This window comes from Cajanus cajan, chromosome 8 (genome assembly GCF_000230855.2).
Source record: "Cajanus cajan strain Asha chromosome 8, NIPB_CcT2T_4, whole genome shotgun sequence".
NCBI lineage: Eukaryota > Viridiplantae > Streptophyta > Magnoliopsida > Fabales > Fabaceae > Cajanus > Cajanus cajan.
Genome location: NC_138524.1, coordinates 54,238,074 through 54,256,866, shown reverse-complemented (window position 1 = coordinate 54,256,866; position 18,793 = coordinate 54,238,074). Strand labels below are relative to the sequence as shown.

Here is an 18,793-nt window from a genome sequence, read left to right as displayed (position 1 = left end):
AACATTAATAAAGGAGATTCAATATTTATTTTATTAATTCTTATCGTGTTAATTTCATCATAGGGTATCGATTTAGGGCGTTGTAGGGGTGCTTAATACCTTCTCTACACGTAATCGACCCCCGAATCCAATTCTAGTTATCAAGGCCATTACTGGACCTTAAAAAAACTTTTTCTTTTTCTAATGTTTTGAGTAAAAAATTGGTGGTGACTCCATGAACCTATTTTCAAAACCATTGATTAAGGATTAGTCTGGTGTCTGGGCATTCTTTAATTGATGAGATCTTTAAATGGATGTCTAAACCATAGGTCGCGAGATTAGAAATTTTCGGGTTGCGATAAACATTAATAGTACTCATCATTAATTATTATCATTTAACAACATTTAAATATCAACAATTCATTATATTTTAACATTTAATATTTCAGCACATCATATATTACCATATGTTATAAGAGAAGTAACATAACATTTTCAACATGTAATCATCAACTAACATACAACAACACTTATACATAACACAACACAAACTAGACTTATACCAATCAAAACAAACTCATCTTTATCTCATATGAAAGAAAAAAAGATTATTTATAACTCTTATGAAGACTTCAAGTTCTAATTCTATCATCTATTATGCTAAAAACCTCAAAAACTGCAATAGTCTACGTAAAAGCTATTAGCTTGACCTTTGCTCACTAAAAAGGTCATAACTTGAGTTCTAGACCTCCTTTTTGGGTGATTTCGATGCCATTAAAAAGTTAACATTCAGGGCTATAACTTTTATACGGACCACAAAAACTGATTCTGACTTCATCGCATCCAATGTGACATTTTCCCAATTGATGCGAGTGTAGGGTATGCACTTCGTGAAACTTAGAAATTTTGAATTTCCCAAACCACCAAAATCCATCCTTAACTCATCTACTAACTCCAAACTCAATTCTAAACCAGCATAATTCATATAATCATCGTTACAAAACATGATTCCAACCACAAAAATGACATGAAAACAAGAACATTCTAGAAATCAACCAACTCATCAAGCCACAACTATGGTCAACAAAAAGCGTAATAAAATCTAGCACATTTCATCTAAATCAACCAAGCATCCAATGAGAATTTTGACAATCAATATAGTATATTTCAGACCTTATTTCAACATGAAAAATATATAAACAAAGGTAAGCTTCCCTTATCTCTCTCAAGTTTAAATAGCCAAGAAACATAAAAAATCAAAGACTTCGTACGGACACTTTCTCTACTAAAAAACCCTTATCCACTCAACTAGCCACACAACCAACAATCAAACAAGATAGTCAACTTCGAGAACACCTAAGGATTCCAAGAGCTAGGGCCAACTTCATGAGTAAGGGAAATGGGGGAGAGAAAGGTTTAATCAAGATAAGGAAACTCTCTTACATAAATTCTTTCTTTTTTGTTCCCTTTTCAGAAAACAAGTTATGAGCACCAAGGATGAGAACCCTCTATTAACTCTTTAGAACAACTCAACTAGTCCACCTCCTCTCTCAAACCAGTCCAAAAAGACTCAACTCACAATAAGTAAGTCCAAAAGAACAAAAACCACTTAAAACAACTCAACAACAACAACAAATTAATTACAACAATAAAATAAATTCAATTGAAACCAAATAGCAACACTAATTAAATTAAAACACAACACAAATAATTTAATTAACAAACCATCAATAAATTAAATTCAACTTAGCAAACAATTTAAAGTAAACACGAACATCACATATTGACAAAAACTATATTTGTTTGTTTTAATTATTAAAGTATTTTTATTCAAATATTTTTTTTTAATTTTGATATAATATTTTTGATATATATTTTTATTTATTTACAATGACAATTTATTTTATACTATTGTAGAAATATATTATGATTACTAATTATTATAATATTTTAGTCCAAATTTTTTCTTCAATTTTGAATTTTTTTATACAATATGTGTAAAATGTAATAGTTATTAGTATTAATTTTATACTTTTTTGTATATTAATTAATTTTTATATTATTTTTGTAAAAATATTTATATAATTACTTTAATATTTAATTTTATTGGAGAATGTTTTGAAAGAAAAGAAGTTATTAAGGAATTTTTTTATATTAACATATATATATATATATATATATATATATATATATATATACTAATATATAAAGGGGATATCCTTTGTGGTAACTACCTTGGTCTCCACTTTTCTTGACCATTATACCATTTTATTTTAAAAAATTAATTTTTTTTTTAATCAAATTTAATAACTTGAAACTAATGAATCTATACTTCTATACTAATATATAAATGGGATATCACTTTCAATAATTACTTTTAGTTTTTATTTTTACATTAATCATTTTATCCTTTGTTTATTTTTTAATAACTACCTTTTTATGAGTAATTTCTCATTGTTTTAATTTTATTTCTTTTAATACAATACACGCACGGAGTGGACAAGACACGAATAATTAGGTTTTTTAATATTCTTTTTTACTTATATTCATACATAATCAACTCTTATATATTAAATATAAATAATTATTTTTTTAATAACTATTTTTAATTAGGTTTTTTAATATTCTTTTTTATGACAATTTTTTTTTAATTTTGATCTATTTTAATTTTTATTTATCATATTTATTTATAAATAATCATATATCATGATATAAGTTCTTTATCATAAATTTAAAATATTATTTATATGTTTAAATATATTTATTTATGTAAATTTTAAATAATAATTTATATATATATATATATATATTAATTTATTATAAAGTTTATTTATGTATAATAAACATTTAGAACGTGAAGTACATATACTAAAATATTCGTTGATTAATTTTGACACAACATTCAATTTTATTGATATTTTTTTGTTGTTCATTGAATAAGTAAATGGCAAGTTCCATTATTTTTATTTATTTTTCTCTTGGTTTTTTTTATTAAATTAGGTATAAAATTGTGTTAAATACTTAAATATACTACTTTAACAAAATTAACTCCAATAAAAAATACTTGTAATTATAATATCTATATTAATATATAAAAGGGAAACTCTTTTCAGTAATTATCATGGTCTCTACTTTTTCTGACCATTATACCCTTCTATTTTAAAAAATTAGAAAAAATATTTTTAATCAAATTTAAAAACTTCAAACTAATAAATCTATACTAATATATAAAGGAGATATCATTGTCAATAACTATTTTTGGTTTTTATTTTTATATGAATCATTTTATCTTTTATTTATTTTTTAAAATTATTTTTTTATGAGTAACTTTTTATTTTTTTATTTTTTTATTTTAATACAATGCAGGCACGTAGTGCCTTTTTTCTACTAGATAAATAATACAATTGTATAAATAATTTTACAAGAAAACATATCTGATAGAAAAGAATAGATGAACAAATATGTACGAACTATTTTTGTTCCTTTCGATTCATATAAACATATCCCCTTTACATGAATTATCCAATACAAAGTGCATCGGCCCCACTAGATAAATAATACAATCGTATAAATAATTTTACATTACTTATTATTATTATACCTTGAATGTAAAAAAAATCTTATATCTTCTAAAATTTCTAAAATTTGTCTATATATAATTATTAGAGGCACGAAGTGTCTCGACCTCTCTAATATATATATATATATATATATATATATATATATATATATATTATAAATACTTAATTCAACAATACATTACACGACAAGAGCCTCATCCTCCCGCTCCCGCCTCTTTTCACTGGCTAATCTGCGATCCTTCTCGACCATAAAACAATCCTTTTAATTTATTAAAAAAAATTGAAGTATGAAAAAAATTTGAAACGGTAGTTAAAATAAAAAAATAATAATCAAGTAAGTAATTATTAAAAAAGGTTTTTTCATAAATATGGGTATTTATTCTTGAAAATGCGATCCTAACATCTTCCTTTAGATTTGAAGTGAAATGGCGTCCATCTGGACCTCGACCTCAACCTCGACCTCGACGTGCATGACTTCACGGTTGCTTTCGTTCACTTGTTCGAGTTTGGCGAAGAGGCCTAAGCAGGCAATAGCATTCCCGAGCGTACAAAAGGCGGTGATTTGGAAAAGTAAAAGGGTATGGGGTTCTAGGGTTTTGGTGGGCGCGAGGCCGGGAGGGATAGTGGAGAGCGACAAGTTGGCGTCGGATGTGAGAAAGCGAACGATGGATGCTGTGGATGGGTGCGGTGGGAGAGTGACCATTGGCGATGTGGCTAGCAGGGCTGGCCTCAACTTGAATCAGGCTCAGAAGGCTCTCCAAGCTCTCGCTTCCGATGCGGATGGCTTCTTAGAGGTTTCTCAGGAAGGTGACGTTCTATATGTGTTCCCGAAGGATTATCGATCAAGGCTTGGTGCCAAGTCGTTTAGGATTAAAGTTGAACCCCTTTTTGAAAAAGCTAAGGTATGGGTATTATTCTCTTCTCTGCTCCATCACGTTTTCTCGCTTCACTCTGCTTCTTTTATGTGTATGGCTTTGGCTTTCACAGGCCGCTGGAGAATACTTGATTAGGGTTTCTTTTGGTACAGCGCTTATTGCATCCATTGTTATTGTTTACACTACAATAATTGCTCTTGTAACTAGCAGTAGAAGGTACGTCGTGACTTTGATGTCTCAAATTATAATTTATCTTCTAGTGATGTGAATGCGGGAATAGTGTTGTTTAATTGCAGTGATGAGGACAATCGTGGACGGCGTGGAGGCAGGTCATATGATTCAGGAGTCACTTTCTACTTTAATCCTGTTGATTTATTTTGGTAATTCTCTTTTCTAGTGTAGGAGTTGGATTTTATATGAAATTTTTAATATTTTTCTTCCAGGTTCTTGTGGTTTTCAGAATTTGAAAAATTATGTGTTTTTGGCTGCTAATGTAGTTTTTGATAACTATTCATGAAAATGTAAAGAAAAGATAAGGAAGACAAGAGACACGAAGATAAAGAAGAGGGAAAAGAGTAAGATATGTTTATATAAATTAGGGTCGTCATTTAATATGTACATATTTATTATTGATGATGGTGATGAAATGAAGTTAAATTCGGTTGCTTTTTTGCCCTTATTTTTATAAGAACCTTGGGAGAACCACACCACCAAAGCTAGTTGTTATAGTTGGAAAACCTATGACATTATAAACCCCACACTAGAATCTTATACTTCCAATGTGGGTCTCATACCTTGCAATTGGATCCTAACATCCCACTATGCTCGACAACCCCAATGCTCATAAGGGTTAGTTGGAGCTTTTTGACTAGCCCTGGTGAGCACTGCACTGAACCACTCATTTGCAGCAGAGAGACATGGTGGAAAGCTCTATTATAACAGAACCATGCGATCCACACCACAATAGTTAGACAATTTGTTCCTAAGCAGATGTTAGAAGAACTCAATCATTCAACCAATGCATTTACCTTTCTGGTGTACAAATAGAGAATGGGATTCAGTGTGACCAAATATTTTTAGCATTGCTCTTTAGTTATTGGGATTAATCAGGTGGGATTTCTATCCCTTTTCCATAAGGGGTGCCAATTTTTCTTGAGTATCAATTCACTTGTTGTTGCTCAACATTGTCCAATCCAATTGGAACGATATTTTGGCAAGCCGGAGGATACTCATGCCAATATCATGATACCAAGAAAAATATACTACAATATTGTGCATCACTACAATATTGTCTTGCATGATATAAAATTTGAATTTGGATAACAAATTAACACCAAATGATGTAAAAGATGATCATTGCTAAAAAGTCAAAATTACAATTTGTTTTAGATTGTATGATAGTTATTTATTAGATGATGCAAGCTTAGACTAATGAATATTCCACTTGATCTCTTTGAATTGGATGGTAATTCGTACTTGATTTATGCTCCAAAGCCGTTGTGTTGAAGATCAAGAGCATTTAGAACTTTTTGGATGAAGAAAATGAAAAAGCTTATTGATTTGCAATGAAGCAATGGGAGCTTTAAAAAGTCTACATCTATCTCTGTGAGAAAAGGGAGAAATGAAATTGAATATTAGACTGGTGAATATTCAATTCAATTTTCAAGCATTGGGTCACATTTTGTACATGGTTTCTGCTTCAAAGCTATTGGCTTGACCACCACCAACTTTAGGAACTTGAGGGTGAACAAAATGAAAAAGCTTATTCATTATGGAATACACAATGGCTACAAAACCAACTCTACATGTGACTTTGTGAAAAAGGGGAAAAGTAAGTCTGAAATTTAGTCTAGTGAATATTCTACATGATTTTGGGGGTTTGGGCCACAATTTGTACGAGGTTTATGCTTAAAACTTCATTTGTATAGAATAGTTGAAACCATCCATTTGTCCAAACTCCATTTGTAGTGAAGTTATGAGATGTTTTTAAGAGTGGAAATGTGATTCAAACCCAAATCCCACAATAGCAATTAAAGAAAACAACTCAATAATGGAAAATAAGGTCTATATTATTTTTGAAGTAAAATAGAAATAACAGTGGAATGAATATTCTACTGCCACAGAACTACACTCCTTTAGAGAACATGATAAAACTTGTGAGTCAAGACAAAAAAGAAAGTAAATCTTTATTGAATTATAGGGAATATCTCCCTAAGAGAATGATACACTCTAGATATTTTGAGCGGTCTGAATCTGTTAGGAACCCTTAGAAAAAACAAGAACAAGAAAGATTGGAATCGAAATAATTGGAACATACCTCTTTATTTAGAAAGAATAGGAAAAGAATTACACAAGGAGCATCCTCCTTCACACCGAGGATAACTCAGTCAAACTAATGAATTCCCCAATAAACATTCTCATTTACTTTCGAAGTCTTACTTATAGGCTTATCTTTGAATGCCTAAACCTACTTTTAAATTGACTTCTAACCACTAATTAGTTACAATGATTGTTCTCTTTTGATTTGTTTCTTCTATAGTAAGCACATAAGACATTTTTATTCTCAGCTGGTCGCTCACTTGCTGTCCTAAAATACCACCCTCCTTGGAAACAACCTTGTCCTCAAGGTTGAAGTCTAGAAATTGATTTCTGATGTTAGAAAGATCTTCCCAAGTGCTTCCTTTAACGTTTTCCCCTACCATTGAATCAACAATTGTTGCACGCACATGTTCCCCAAACTCATATACAACTCGAGTACCCAAAACTTTGGATGTGCTATATATAGTAACATCCCCTTGGAATCTTGATGGCAGTACGTTCCCTATTGGGTGGTTTTCAATAGCTCGCTTGAGTTGAGATACATGTAAAATTGGATGAATGTGAGCTTCTTTTGGCAATTGCAATTGGAAAGCTACCGTCTCTATTTGTTTAAGGAACAAAGAAGGATCATAATATCTAGTTGCGAGCTTAGGATGCAATTTGGTAGGCATAGATCCTTGTCGATGCAGTCTATTTTTTAAGTACACCCAGTCTCCAACTTGAATCATGGAAGGCTTCCTTTGAGCATTGGCATAGCGGGACATTTAATTTTATGTTTGGCCATTATGAAATTTCAATTGCCTTAAAGCTTCGTCACAATCCATCAAGTCTTGAGCTACTGCCTCCACTAAGGTTTCTCTTGGAATAAACCTTGAAAGCGAAGGTGGGGGATGCTCATAAACTACTTCAAAACTGTACAATGTGTTGCACTTCGAAACCTAGTGTTATACCAATATTCAACCCTTGGAATGAAGCCTGCCCAAGCTTTTGGTTACTAATGAATCAACACAAATATGTCTCAAGTGTCTGATTGAGCACCCCAGTCTGTTTATTAGAATAAGTCGTGCTCATTTGAAGCGTTGTTCCTTGCAATTTGAATAACTCTTGCCTAAAATGGCTAATGAAAGTTGGATCTCCACCACTTACAATATAAGTAGGCACCCTGTGTAGTTGAACCACTTCCCTTACAAATACCTTCGCAATGGATCGAGCTGAATAAGGATGTTTGAACAAAATAAAATGCGTGTATTTACTCAGCTTGTCCACTACTAATGAGACTTAATGAATTATGGTATTGTTGTTATGATATTTAAGTATTTATGTTGATATTATGTTGCTTTTAATTTAGTTTTGTTTCTTGTTATTTATTATTTTGCTGTTTTCTTTGTATATAATATATATAAATATTTTTTTAATTATTTTTTTTTTGGCTGCCATGATGTCCGCCATAGGCCGTCATGGCAGCTGCCATAGAGTTATAAAGGATTTTTAGCCTCACTGCCATAGACCGTTATCCGCCATCGATAACCTTGTTGTTCCCATGAATGCTCACAAGAAGGAATATGCTCCCATCGGATGAGGACTTCTACTGCTCCCACATTCCCATACCTAACAGCTAACACATCTTTTGGTTGGGTTTGTAACTCCCATTCTCGGTTAGGATTGGTGATAGAGGTTGTGCCATTGATGATGCTGCCAGTGACTTCTTCAGTGAGCATACATGAAAAACAGGATGTACGTGAGCATGCTCTAGCTTGTATGCAACCGAACCAATTCTTTGGACAATTGTGTAGGGGTCATGATAATGCGGAGACAACTTGTCATTTCTCTTTCTTGCTAAGGATTTCAGGCAGTACGATTGAACCTTAAGATACACCCAATCACCCACACTGAATTCTACTTCTCTTCTGTTCTTGTCTGCATAATCTTCATCCTTTGTTGGGCTTGGTCCAGGTTTTGTTGTTGCTGCAACATATTATCTCTTTCCAATTGAAGTCGAATAACATCTACCTTTGAGGGAAAAGTGTCTCCCATAAATAATACCGGAGGGGTGCGACCATATAAAATTTGATAAGGAGACATCTTTTGTTTTAAAAGTTTAATCCAAGTAAAATTGAGTATAAACATCTACAAAAGTAATATAATATAACAAACCAGAAGTAGATTTGATGGTCTGGATCCCCATAAGTCGCTGACCATGCGCAGCTAATCATCTTCTCTTCATCAGAGCCAATCAGTGAATATTCCCAAATAATGGTTATGTTTCCTAAAATATACATGCCATCCTTCTCTACCCCCTGGTCCCTGTGGCTGCTTCTAAACACCGAGCAGACAAAAGGCACTGAGCAGTGTAACATATGCAGAAGCAGGGTTAAGTGGTGGTCCCTTCTAGTAACTGTTTTTTGGTTCTTCCTTTTCTGCATAATGATCTAAAAATTGGAACGCTACTAAAGAGCGTGTTGGGGTCACAAACAGCCCACAATTGGAAATTAATGTTTCAAAATGTGGTATGGGAGAGATATTATTAACGAACCATGTAACACTGTTATATACTGTAAAAGCTTAACATTTTTCTGAGCCTATGTGATTGATGTGGGAAGTGTAGGGGAAGTTGAATTTCTTTTAATTTTTTTAATTGAATTACATATATTTTCATTCCTCTAGTTTCATGCAACTTAAAAAAACACATTGCTTTGAGAGAAATGTTTGGTGACATCATTTATTTTTATACCATGGAAGGTACTGGGATCCATATTATTATAGGAGGCGAAGGCGACAAGCTGATGATGACAAGATGAACTTCATTGAATCGGTGTGTGATGCAAATGATATTTTTTGCTCCCTTTTTTTTTATATTTTTTTTTTACTGTTTCTAATAAAGATAAGGCTTTTTACCTTTGGTAGGTCTTCTCCTTTGTATTTGGAGATGGTGACCCCAATCAAGGAATTGAAGAAGAGAGATGGAAGTTGGTAATAATTGAGGACTGAATTCAGTGGTCCGTTGCCTTTGATGATTTTTTAGTTTGTTTCATATTTGGTACCATTTTTCACATTGCTTGTTAAAATGCTGTGCGTCTTTCTTCTTTTAAACTTTCCATTATCTTCACACGTCTTTTTTCCTTTGACCCACTTATATTGTCTTATGTACAGATTGGACAATACATAGCATCTAATGGTGGTGTTGTTGCAGCTGAAGAACTGGCTCCATATCTTGATATAGATTCTACTGAGGGACTTAAGGTAATTTATTTGTTTAAGGTGGGGTATTTATCAAATTAAAGAAATTGTATTTTTCTTTGCTATTAAAAAGTTTGTTGTTGTGCCCATGGATTTGTCCAACCTACTTATTTGTAGCACATTTCGGTAGGTATTGAACTTCCATTACATATTTTACGTACATTTACTTTGGCTTTTATTCTATTATTTCTCAGTTCCTTGCTTCATTGGTATTTATCAATAATATAAATAAAGAAAATATTTATTTATTTTTAGCTTGTGGATACTGAATTAGCAGCTTAATATCAAATTGCTGTTTTATCAACTGATGTTCACTTGAAAAAATTATTGAATTCCTGGGTAAATGTTGCCTTTACAGGGTAATGGTTTTAGTTTAGTTTTAAAGTAATTCATGAAAATTTCTGTTTTCATTGTTAGATTTAATTTATGGGAAATTACATTAATCTCAAGCATTATTTCCTGCGTGCCATCTTTCAGGCCACTGCACTCCAAATCCAATTGACCATGTAGACTAATGGCATTAACAGAATCAAAGTTTGAACTAACTGTAACTAAACATTGCAAACTCCTCTCTCTCTCTCTCTCTCTCTCTCTCCCCCCTTTACACTCAAATCAAAACCAACAAAAATGATCCTTTCACTCCCATAAAGTGTGGACACATTATTTTGGTGCTGTCTATTTGTGTTTTGGACTTTCAGTCACATTTCAAACACACTGACAATGCCTGTCTGACATGCTCTTTTGGCTCCAATTTTTAAAATTATTTTTCAGCTCAGGCTTGAGACATGACAACATACTTTAGCTTGGAATATCAAGTCAGGATTGGTACATTCATAGTTTAACATGATCATTTATGGGTTTGGATGACCTATTTTTGATGATGTTCATATATTGGTAATGCATGCTTTGTTGTTGCTTACCGCTTCCATACAATGGATATGTTGGAAGGTCCCGTATCACCTACCTCAACTCTTGGGGTGCAACTTATATATCTGTTGTGCAATTTCATTTAATGTCAATTGGTTTAAGATGAAATTTAGCATGGTATCATAGCTAAGTCCATGTTGGCAAATTGCCTATTGATAGAGCTAGAATTCAAGGATATGGAAGCCTCCTACTACTAATGAAAAAAAAAGAAATATATTCTGAATTCTTCTGCCATTCTTATTTATTGTAATGGTATTTATAAGGATTACAATTGCTGCAAATGATGGAAACAGAAAATGGAATCTAATAACCAAAAGCAAAAGCAGTAATAGTGAATGGCAATCCTAACAAACTCTTGCAATGATATCTATCAATGACACCCAAGAGTGCATCAAAATAATCCTCTAGATGTGATTCACAATAGATACTCAAAGTCATTCATATAATTAGGCCTCCTTGTGTTTTCTCTTGGGCCGAGCATCTTGGGCTGGGGTGGCCCTAAGGATTGGGTTGCTATCATTACCCTTTGCTAGGAAAAGCAACTTGTCCTCAAGTTGAAAAGTGGATTGGAGGTCATCCCATTTTTCTCAACTTGTATCCTCCGAGGCCAAACCAAACCATTGAATATCAACACCAACCTGGTCGGAGGAAAAGTGGAGGTCTCCATTTTGCTGTCTAGTATGGAGAGGGGTTCCTCCAAAGGGTGATTGTCTGTAGCATATGGAGGGAGAGGAACAAGTTGAAGCGTTATAGGACCCTTGTGAGGTTTGAGTAAAGAGCAATGGAACACTGGGTTAATTTTGGAGGACATTGGTAATTGAAGGCGATAAGCAACAACTCCAATGCGCTTGAGAATTTAAAACAGACCATAAAAATGCTTGGATAATTTGTGAAAATGAGAGCCCGAAATAGAATGTTGGCGATAGGGTCGAAGTTTGACATAGACCCAATCACCCACAAAGTAAGATACATCACGCCTCTTGGTATCAGCAATGAGCTTCATGGCAGTTTGAGGCTTAGTAAGGCGACACTACAATAAAGAATGGATCGCCTCTCACGTTGCAATGAGAGTATCCACTGCTTCCATTGAAGATGAGCCTAAAAGAAAATGGGGAATAGTAGGTGGTGGCTTGCCATAGGTGACTTCATATGGAGTGAGACCTATGCTCAAATGTACATAGGTGTTATATGACCATTCTGCAAATGTAAGGAAATTAGACCATTGGGAGGGGTGGTCATGCACAAATAAATTAAGATATTGTTCCAGCACACAATTGATCACTTTGGTCTGCTCGTCAGTCTCAGGGTGATAGGAAGTACTCATTCAAAGCAAAATAATCCTCTAAATGTGGTTCACAATAGCTACTCAAAGTCATTCATATAATTAGGCCTCCTTGTGTTTCTCTTGGGCCGAACATCTTGGGCTGGGGTGGCACTAAGGACTGGGTTGCTATCACCTATTCTGGTAGGAAACTTCACTTAATGTTGATTACTGTTAAGATGAAATCTAACATGCTATCATAGCCTATAGCCCATCTCAGTAATTATCTATTTTGGTAGGCTCACCTGTTTTGGCAGACATCAATGGAGGGGGGTATCTGAAGGTCCTACATTGCCTACCTCAACTCTTGGGGTTCCCCTTATAATCTGCTTGGCAACTTCACTTAATGTCAATTGGTTTTAAGATGAAATCTAACGAGATAAATTCTTATATGTATTTTTCACTTTTTTTAAGCCTATTTTCAAGTAGTGCACCATAATGATTATTTTGTAGTCTATTTTCAATTGCAATATCATTAAGATTAAATTAAAAATTTGGTCCCTACATGGAAAAACTCTACATTTTAGTTCCTACATGGAAAGATATTTACATATTGATCCCTGCTATTTCCAAAGTTAATAACAGCATTGAATTTGGTACTTATACTTGACACTTTTTCATTTTAGCCCCACTCAAATATTTTTCACTTTGTTATGGTTATTACATAAAAACTTGTCCATTTTATTTCTTCTGTCTACACTTGACATATTGTTTTCTGTTTTAGTCCTTGTGTGATAAAAAGTTCTAACATCATTATAACTTTAATAAATGGTATGGACTAACTTGTTAACAATTTTTCATGTAGGCACCAAAATATAGAGTTTCTTTTCATGTAGGGACTAAATCACAAACAAAAAAGTGTCAGACATAGGGACTGAATTTATAATTTAGTCTTATAAAAACAAAAATTAGCAGTCCATCTGAGTATTTGGGGGCTGGTGTATTAATTGCTTCAGTAGTGTTGATAATTTATTGTCTCATTTGGGATGTTTTATGAATGAGCTATTTGGCTATTTTTTTAAGTGAATTCACGGGTCTTGTTGAAATTATAGGGATTTAGGTGGAAAAGAGAGGACAAACTCTAAATAGGAATGCACTATCCCTTATTTATCTTAATACTAGACACCTATTCCTAATTATATAGGGGCACGAATCATGAAATATAAAAATCACCCCGTAGGTAGTCAAAATTCAGATCCTATAGATCCAGAGGGGGGGTGAAAATCGAAATTAATTAGATTGTAACATGGATTGTAAGATCCTGAACTACAAATTATTTTCAAACATGTATGCATAAAATATAACATAAATAAGGCTCTTAAAATCACTACAAAATTTTTGTAAACTTAGATTGAAAATACATATGAAGGTCAATACAACTCATAAACTTACAAGTCACTACTTAACAATTCCAAATATGAAATGCATCCTCATTACCCTTGGCAGCACTATCCCGTTTGAAGACATTTTGAACCAACACAACTCTGCAAACCAAAATACAGGAGTTGTTTTAACAGAGTAATTGGAACACAGCAAGCTAGAAGGCTGAAACTGAGCAGAAAAAACACCCAAAGGCAGTCAAACATAAACAGAGAAGCTGAACAAGAAAGAAAAATCTGAGGAATATTCTGTTATATTAGAGTTGCTACTGACTAGCACAATTATCCAAGTGTAATATCTATCAAAGAATTGGTACAATGTTATATTGCAACAGCTTAAGAGGGGGAGACTGTAAGTTACCCTTTAGTTATGAATTGTAATCAAAATTCATGTCCTGATGTCCCTGATTGATACTTTTAAACTGTAAACCCTATTATTTTGTATTAAGAACCAGAGAATAGAGAAGAATAATTGACTGAAACCATGTGTCTCAATACACACTGGATGAATGTTAATATTGATTTATTTCATAGATTATACATGAATATAAAAGATATGATTTTCTATAATCTCTAAGATATTATCTCTACATACTATATTTAAAATCAAGATAAGATAATATCAAGATAAGATAATATCTAAGATTCTTAACATTTTGTTTTAAAATTAGCCAATTTTATTTGTAAACTGCTCATAATGAATCTTGCATGAGGGTGCCAAAATTATGTGTTGTGTTTGGCTAAATTAAACTAAATGGAGGCATAAATTATTGTCCTTGTGGTTTACTGTATTTTCTTATTCCTTATTTGATACTTTCCGATATTGTTTACAGACTGCTTCTCTCATCTTTTAGGGTTAAATATGTTTTTGGTCTTTGTAAAATGAGCTATTTTGGTTTTGATTCCTAGAACATTTTATTCTTTATTTTTCATACCTTTAAAATTCAAAATCATAGTTCATAGTCATTGTAAAATGAGCAAAGTTTTGGTTTTAGTCCTTGTAATTTTTTTCTGTAGTTTTCACCCCTCCAAAGTTTGAAATAATTTTTTTTATTTCCTAGCATTCATTGTAGGACAGATAAATAACATTTATTTTAGGGTCCAATTTTTTTTGTCACATATGGACATGGCACCACATGCGCATAATTGGGTGCTATTTGAGATGATCACATGACTTGCCAATAAGACACAAGCAATTAATTGATGGCATATGATGGCATGGGCTAGAAGTATTGGATTTAGATTTTGGAGTGAAAACCTAAGAAAATATTATAAGGACCAAAACTAAAATTTGTTCATTTTATATGAACTAGAAACATATTTAACCCATTTGTTTAAAATATTATTTTATCTTCTGCTTTTATATCTACTTTTTAACCTTATGTTTTTGGATGGTTGTAGGATGATGAATCCTATATCTTACCTGTGCTTTTACGATTTGATGGTCAGCCTGAAGTTGATGAGGAGGTATATTGAGACAATAACTTTTGCCCTTGTTTCCTCTCAAATGGTATTTTATGAGATGATCTTGTATTTTAGTCCTTAGAAATGCTCTTTGTTGCCACTCTGTAGTTGGCATATATAACTTACCTAATTTCTTTAAGGATATAACATACAATTGTTGCCAGTTGCTTTGTTTTTGGGAAAGGCTTTAATTTCTTGCACATACATAATAATGCCTTCTGCCATGAATTTTCCTTGGTTTCAGCTATGAATTATTTTGTTTCCCCTTATTTCCCTCTTTTTATATATACTTGCAGATTGCTTGTTATGCAGGGAAATATTTTGTATAGGTTTCCATCTCTGCAGAGAACAGCTTCTCAAAAGATCAAGAGGAAAGAATATGTTGGAAGGAGATGGGCAGATTGGGTTGGAGTGGAGAAGTTTTTCAAGGAAAAAAAATGGCAATTCAGGTTTGTTTTTGTGTTTTTTTCTTAGTCATGGTTATGGTATTTATTACACCATATAACATTACTGCTTGTTCTATTGCAGTAAAACTGGCATGTCAGAGAGAGCAATGGTCATTGGCCTGGGTGGCCTTAATCTGTTTGGAGTTATTATTCTTGGAACCATGTTGAAGTATGCTCTTCATATGATGCACTAGACCATTAGTTTTTCTCTTTATGTTGTTTCAGTGCCATCACTTCTGTTTTTCATTGATCCAGAGATATGGCAGTTGCACCCAGTAGCTTCATTAAATTTGTAGCTGACATATTTCCTATTCTTCAGGTAATGACCAGTATTTCTGTTTCCAAATAACTAAGTTGTTCAATATTGGAAAAGGAGTTGCAAATTACCTTTTTTGATGTAAGATGATATTGCTAATTTTGAGAATTTGATGGCAATTTGTTGCTGCATATTTAAGATAAGTTCATGATTTGGTTGGCAGTTCTTATCTGGGTTTATCTCGAGTTTTCTCCAATGATATACTGTGTATGGTTGTGGTCACTTTCTTGATATCTCTTTAATTTGTGAAGGAAAAGAAAATAGATAGATGGAGAAAACTGTACGAAGAATGATAAATAAAGCGACCAAGAAATGCATTACTGGAATTATATCAAATACAAACCTTACTCCTTTATAAAAACTTTAACCCCTTAGATAATGTATATACATTACAGCCATAAGGCCCATAACTCAACCTCTGTATAATAGAAAGGCTAGGGCCTCACATATACAGAATCGTAGTAATTGTTGTGACAAAGCTACACTCCATGATCCTATAAAGTGGGTTTGATCAATAGGAAGTTTAACGGATGAGATGACAAAAAGTGAGTAAATAAAAACGGGTTGATCAACATCTCATTTTATGGATGCTTCTCTTGCCTTGCCTTGAGTTATGGCCATTAAATTAAATTTGAGATAAAATGAAAGCATTGATAAATATAAAAATTATTACTTTAGCAACTGTTTGCAATTCAATGTTAAATATTTTATTTTTCCTTGAGGAAGGTAAATCTTATAATTGTTTTTATTAGCATTGGTTTAGCATCACTTTCTCATACATTATATGGTGATATTTGCAGATTTATGCTGGTTCCTTCTTCGCAATTCCTCTTGTTCGGTGGTTTTTTATTCAGAAAAAGAATGCCGATATTGAAAAGAGAAACACAGCTAGGCAGCAGTGCGCACAAGTTCTTGAATTGCCTGACACTTCACTAAGGCAGAAGGTATGATTTATGAAACAATCATTTGTCTCCTTAAATTTATATTTACCATCATATTCAAGAGAATGTTCCCTTAAAATTTATGAAGGAAACATTGGCCTTGTGTTTGGAATTGGAAAAAATAAATAAGGAGTCAGAATATGATATTGTTTGGACAAACTAGAAGAAGCTATTGAAAGCTTCTCTGTTGGAAATAAGAGCTTCTCTCCTGATCATTTTCAGTAGAGAAGTTCTTAAAAACACTTCTAGCTTCTATCTAAACAGGGGTCTATATTAGATCTGTTTTAGATCTTCATTTCTTGCTTTATATACTTCTACAACTTGGCTTTTTTTATTTTTTATTTTTTTTTATTTTTTTTTATAAAATAAAAACGTTACCACTTTTTTAGTTTATAAGTATTCCTAACAAATTGAGTGACCATGTAAAATGTGAGTGAATTTTGGAAATGATTCCTTGAATGAATTTCCATCATTATGTTAGTGCCTTCAATGTCGTATCTACACTGTTTTGGATAGTTAGTCGCTGCTTACTTAATTACATCCGATAAGTGTTTATCACCTCAGCTATGGAACTTTTATATGTTTTCTCTGGCCCTGCTTTGGTCTGGTTTGAGGGTGGGGAAGGAAAGGTAGGATAGGAGTTTACTTTTACTCGGGATAATCTCCCTGAGACAATTCTTTGTTCTGGCTTTCAGCTTTTCAGTGCTCGGGACATGGCCCAAAAGACAGTCATAGGACAGGATCAAATTGTATATAGTACTGACAAGGACTTACTTGACCAAGAGTATGAAGCTCGCGAATGGGATAAAAAATTTCGGGAGCTAGAGAGGTTTGATTGAGAAGCGTCAACTGTCATACTGTTTTTACTTCCAGTTGAATGATTTGATGTGCAAGTTTAATCGCAATTGCATCGCAGGGTTTGTTTGGAAAAAAATACAAGTTGAAAAGTTAATTTTTAGCCAAGTTAAACAAACGATGTTAAAGACACCTTATTGAATTAAGTGTTTTTGTAAAATTAGTTTAATAAAATATAAAATGATATAAAAAAAAGCTTGTTTAAATGTATGATTTTTTTGTTTAAATTTTATTTGTTTTGTAGTCAATATATTTTTAATATTTGTTTTAGTTAATTTGAATTCTTATTTTTTTTGTTTAAATATAAGATATTTTATTAAAATTAAAATAAATGTAAATAGTGTAATAAAATAATACCTTTTTTTTTTTTTTTTTGTTTAAAGATCCCATAAAGGATTTTTTTTAATCATTGAGGATAGAAAAAAAGCTATATGTTACAAGTTCGAGCACCTTGAAGTTGCCCACGAAGTAATGAGATAAGCTCATTATTGAAATGTCTTTGTTTTGGTCAAACTATAAGCTAGGGAAATAAAACAGTATAATATAATTTCTTTGCTTCACTGAGTCGATCTTAGTTTCGTTAAAACTTCAGGGCGTCGAGCTCACATTTTTCCATCCATGTATTGTGAAAGCATTGGATGTAGCCCTAATATGTTGCAGCATTTCTCTGTTCATGTATTAGTCTTGCTTCGTTTCTCTTAGATCCGTTAATTTGATTGATAAAATTTGTAATGTGAAGCGCCATTTGGTGGTTGGAATTAGGTAAGATATGATATGAAAGTGAGATAAATTTTAATCATGTTCAATGTTAGTACACTATCATGATAACAAACTAAACAATATTATAATGTTATATATTTAATATTTACTATATATCCATAAGATAATATAGAAATTATATTTAAGAATTTTTTTTATTAAAATTACATAACTTCTTAAAATAAGTATTAATTTAATCTTTCAAAATTTTCAAATTGAAAAAAATTGACTATAACATAAGTATTTTTTATTTACGAAATTACTTTTGTTAAAATTATAACTATTTAAAAAATATTTTTATATCAACATTTTAGTTAATAATATATTTTATATTTAATGTCAAAATATTATAATTATATATAAAATAGTGTTTCAAAAATTAGTTCAATCATCA

The 18,793-nt window shown here is 32.2% G+C and overlaps 1 protein-coding gene across 1 annotated transcript; it reads left to right on the top strand.

Moving 5' to 3' along the window:
* The first annotated feature begins 3,950 nt into the window (after positions 1-3,950).
* On the top strand, positions 3,951-17,850 carry LOC109789786 (uncharacterized protein At5g03900, chloroplastic). Its single transcript, XM_083061803.1, has 12 exons — positions 3,951-4,462; positions 4,548-4,651; positions 4,732-4,815; positions 9,494-9,566; positions 9,659-9,724; positions 9,905-9,994; positions 15,020-15,085; positions 15,395-15,531; positions 15,611-15,697; positions 15,784-15,847; positions 16,645-16,788; positions 17,481-17,850. Exons 1-12 carry the CDS (start codon positions 3,986-3,988, stop codon positions 17,622-17,624), a joined length of 1,536 nt encoding a protein of 511 aa, XP_082917929.1. The 5' UTR covers positions 3,951-3,985; the 3' UTR covers positions 17,625-17,850.
* The last annotated feature ends 943 nt before the right edge of the window (positions 17,851-18,793 follow it).

Excerpts from the sequence above, each read along its gene's own strand:
- LOC109789786 (XM_083061803.1), top strand. The coding sequence starts at position 3,986 with ATGGCGTCCATCTGGACCTCGACCTCAACCTCGACCTCGACGTGCATG. Across the intron at positions 9,567-9,658 it reads AGATGAACTTCATTGAATCG|GTCTTCTCCTTTGTATTTGG; the intron begins GTGTGTGATGCA and ends TACCTTTGGTAG. Across the intron at positions 15,848-16,644 it reads ACATATTTCCTATTCTTCAG|ATTTATGCTGGTTCCTTCTT; the intron begins GTAATGACCAGT and ends TGATATTTGCAG.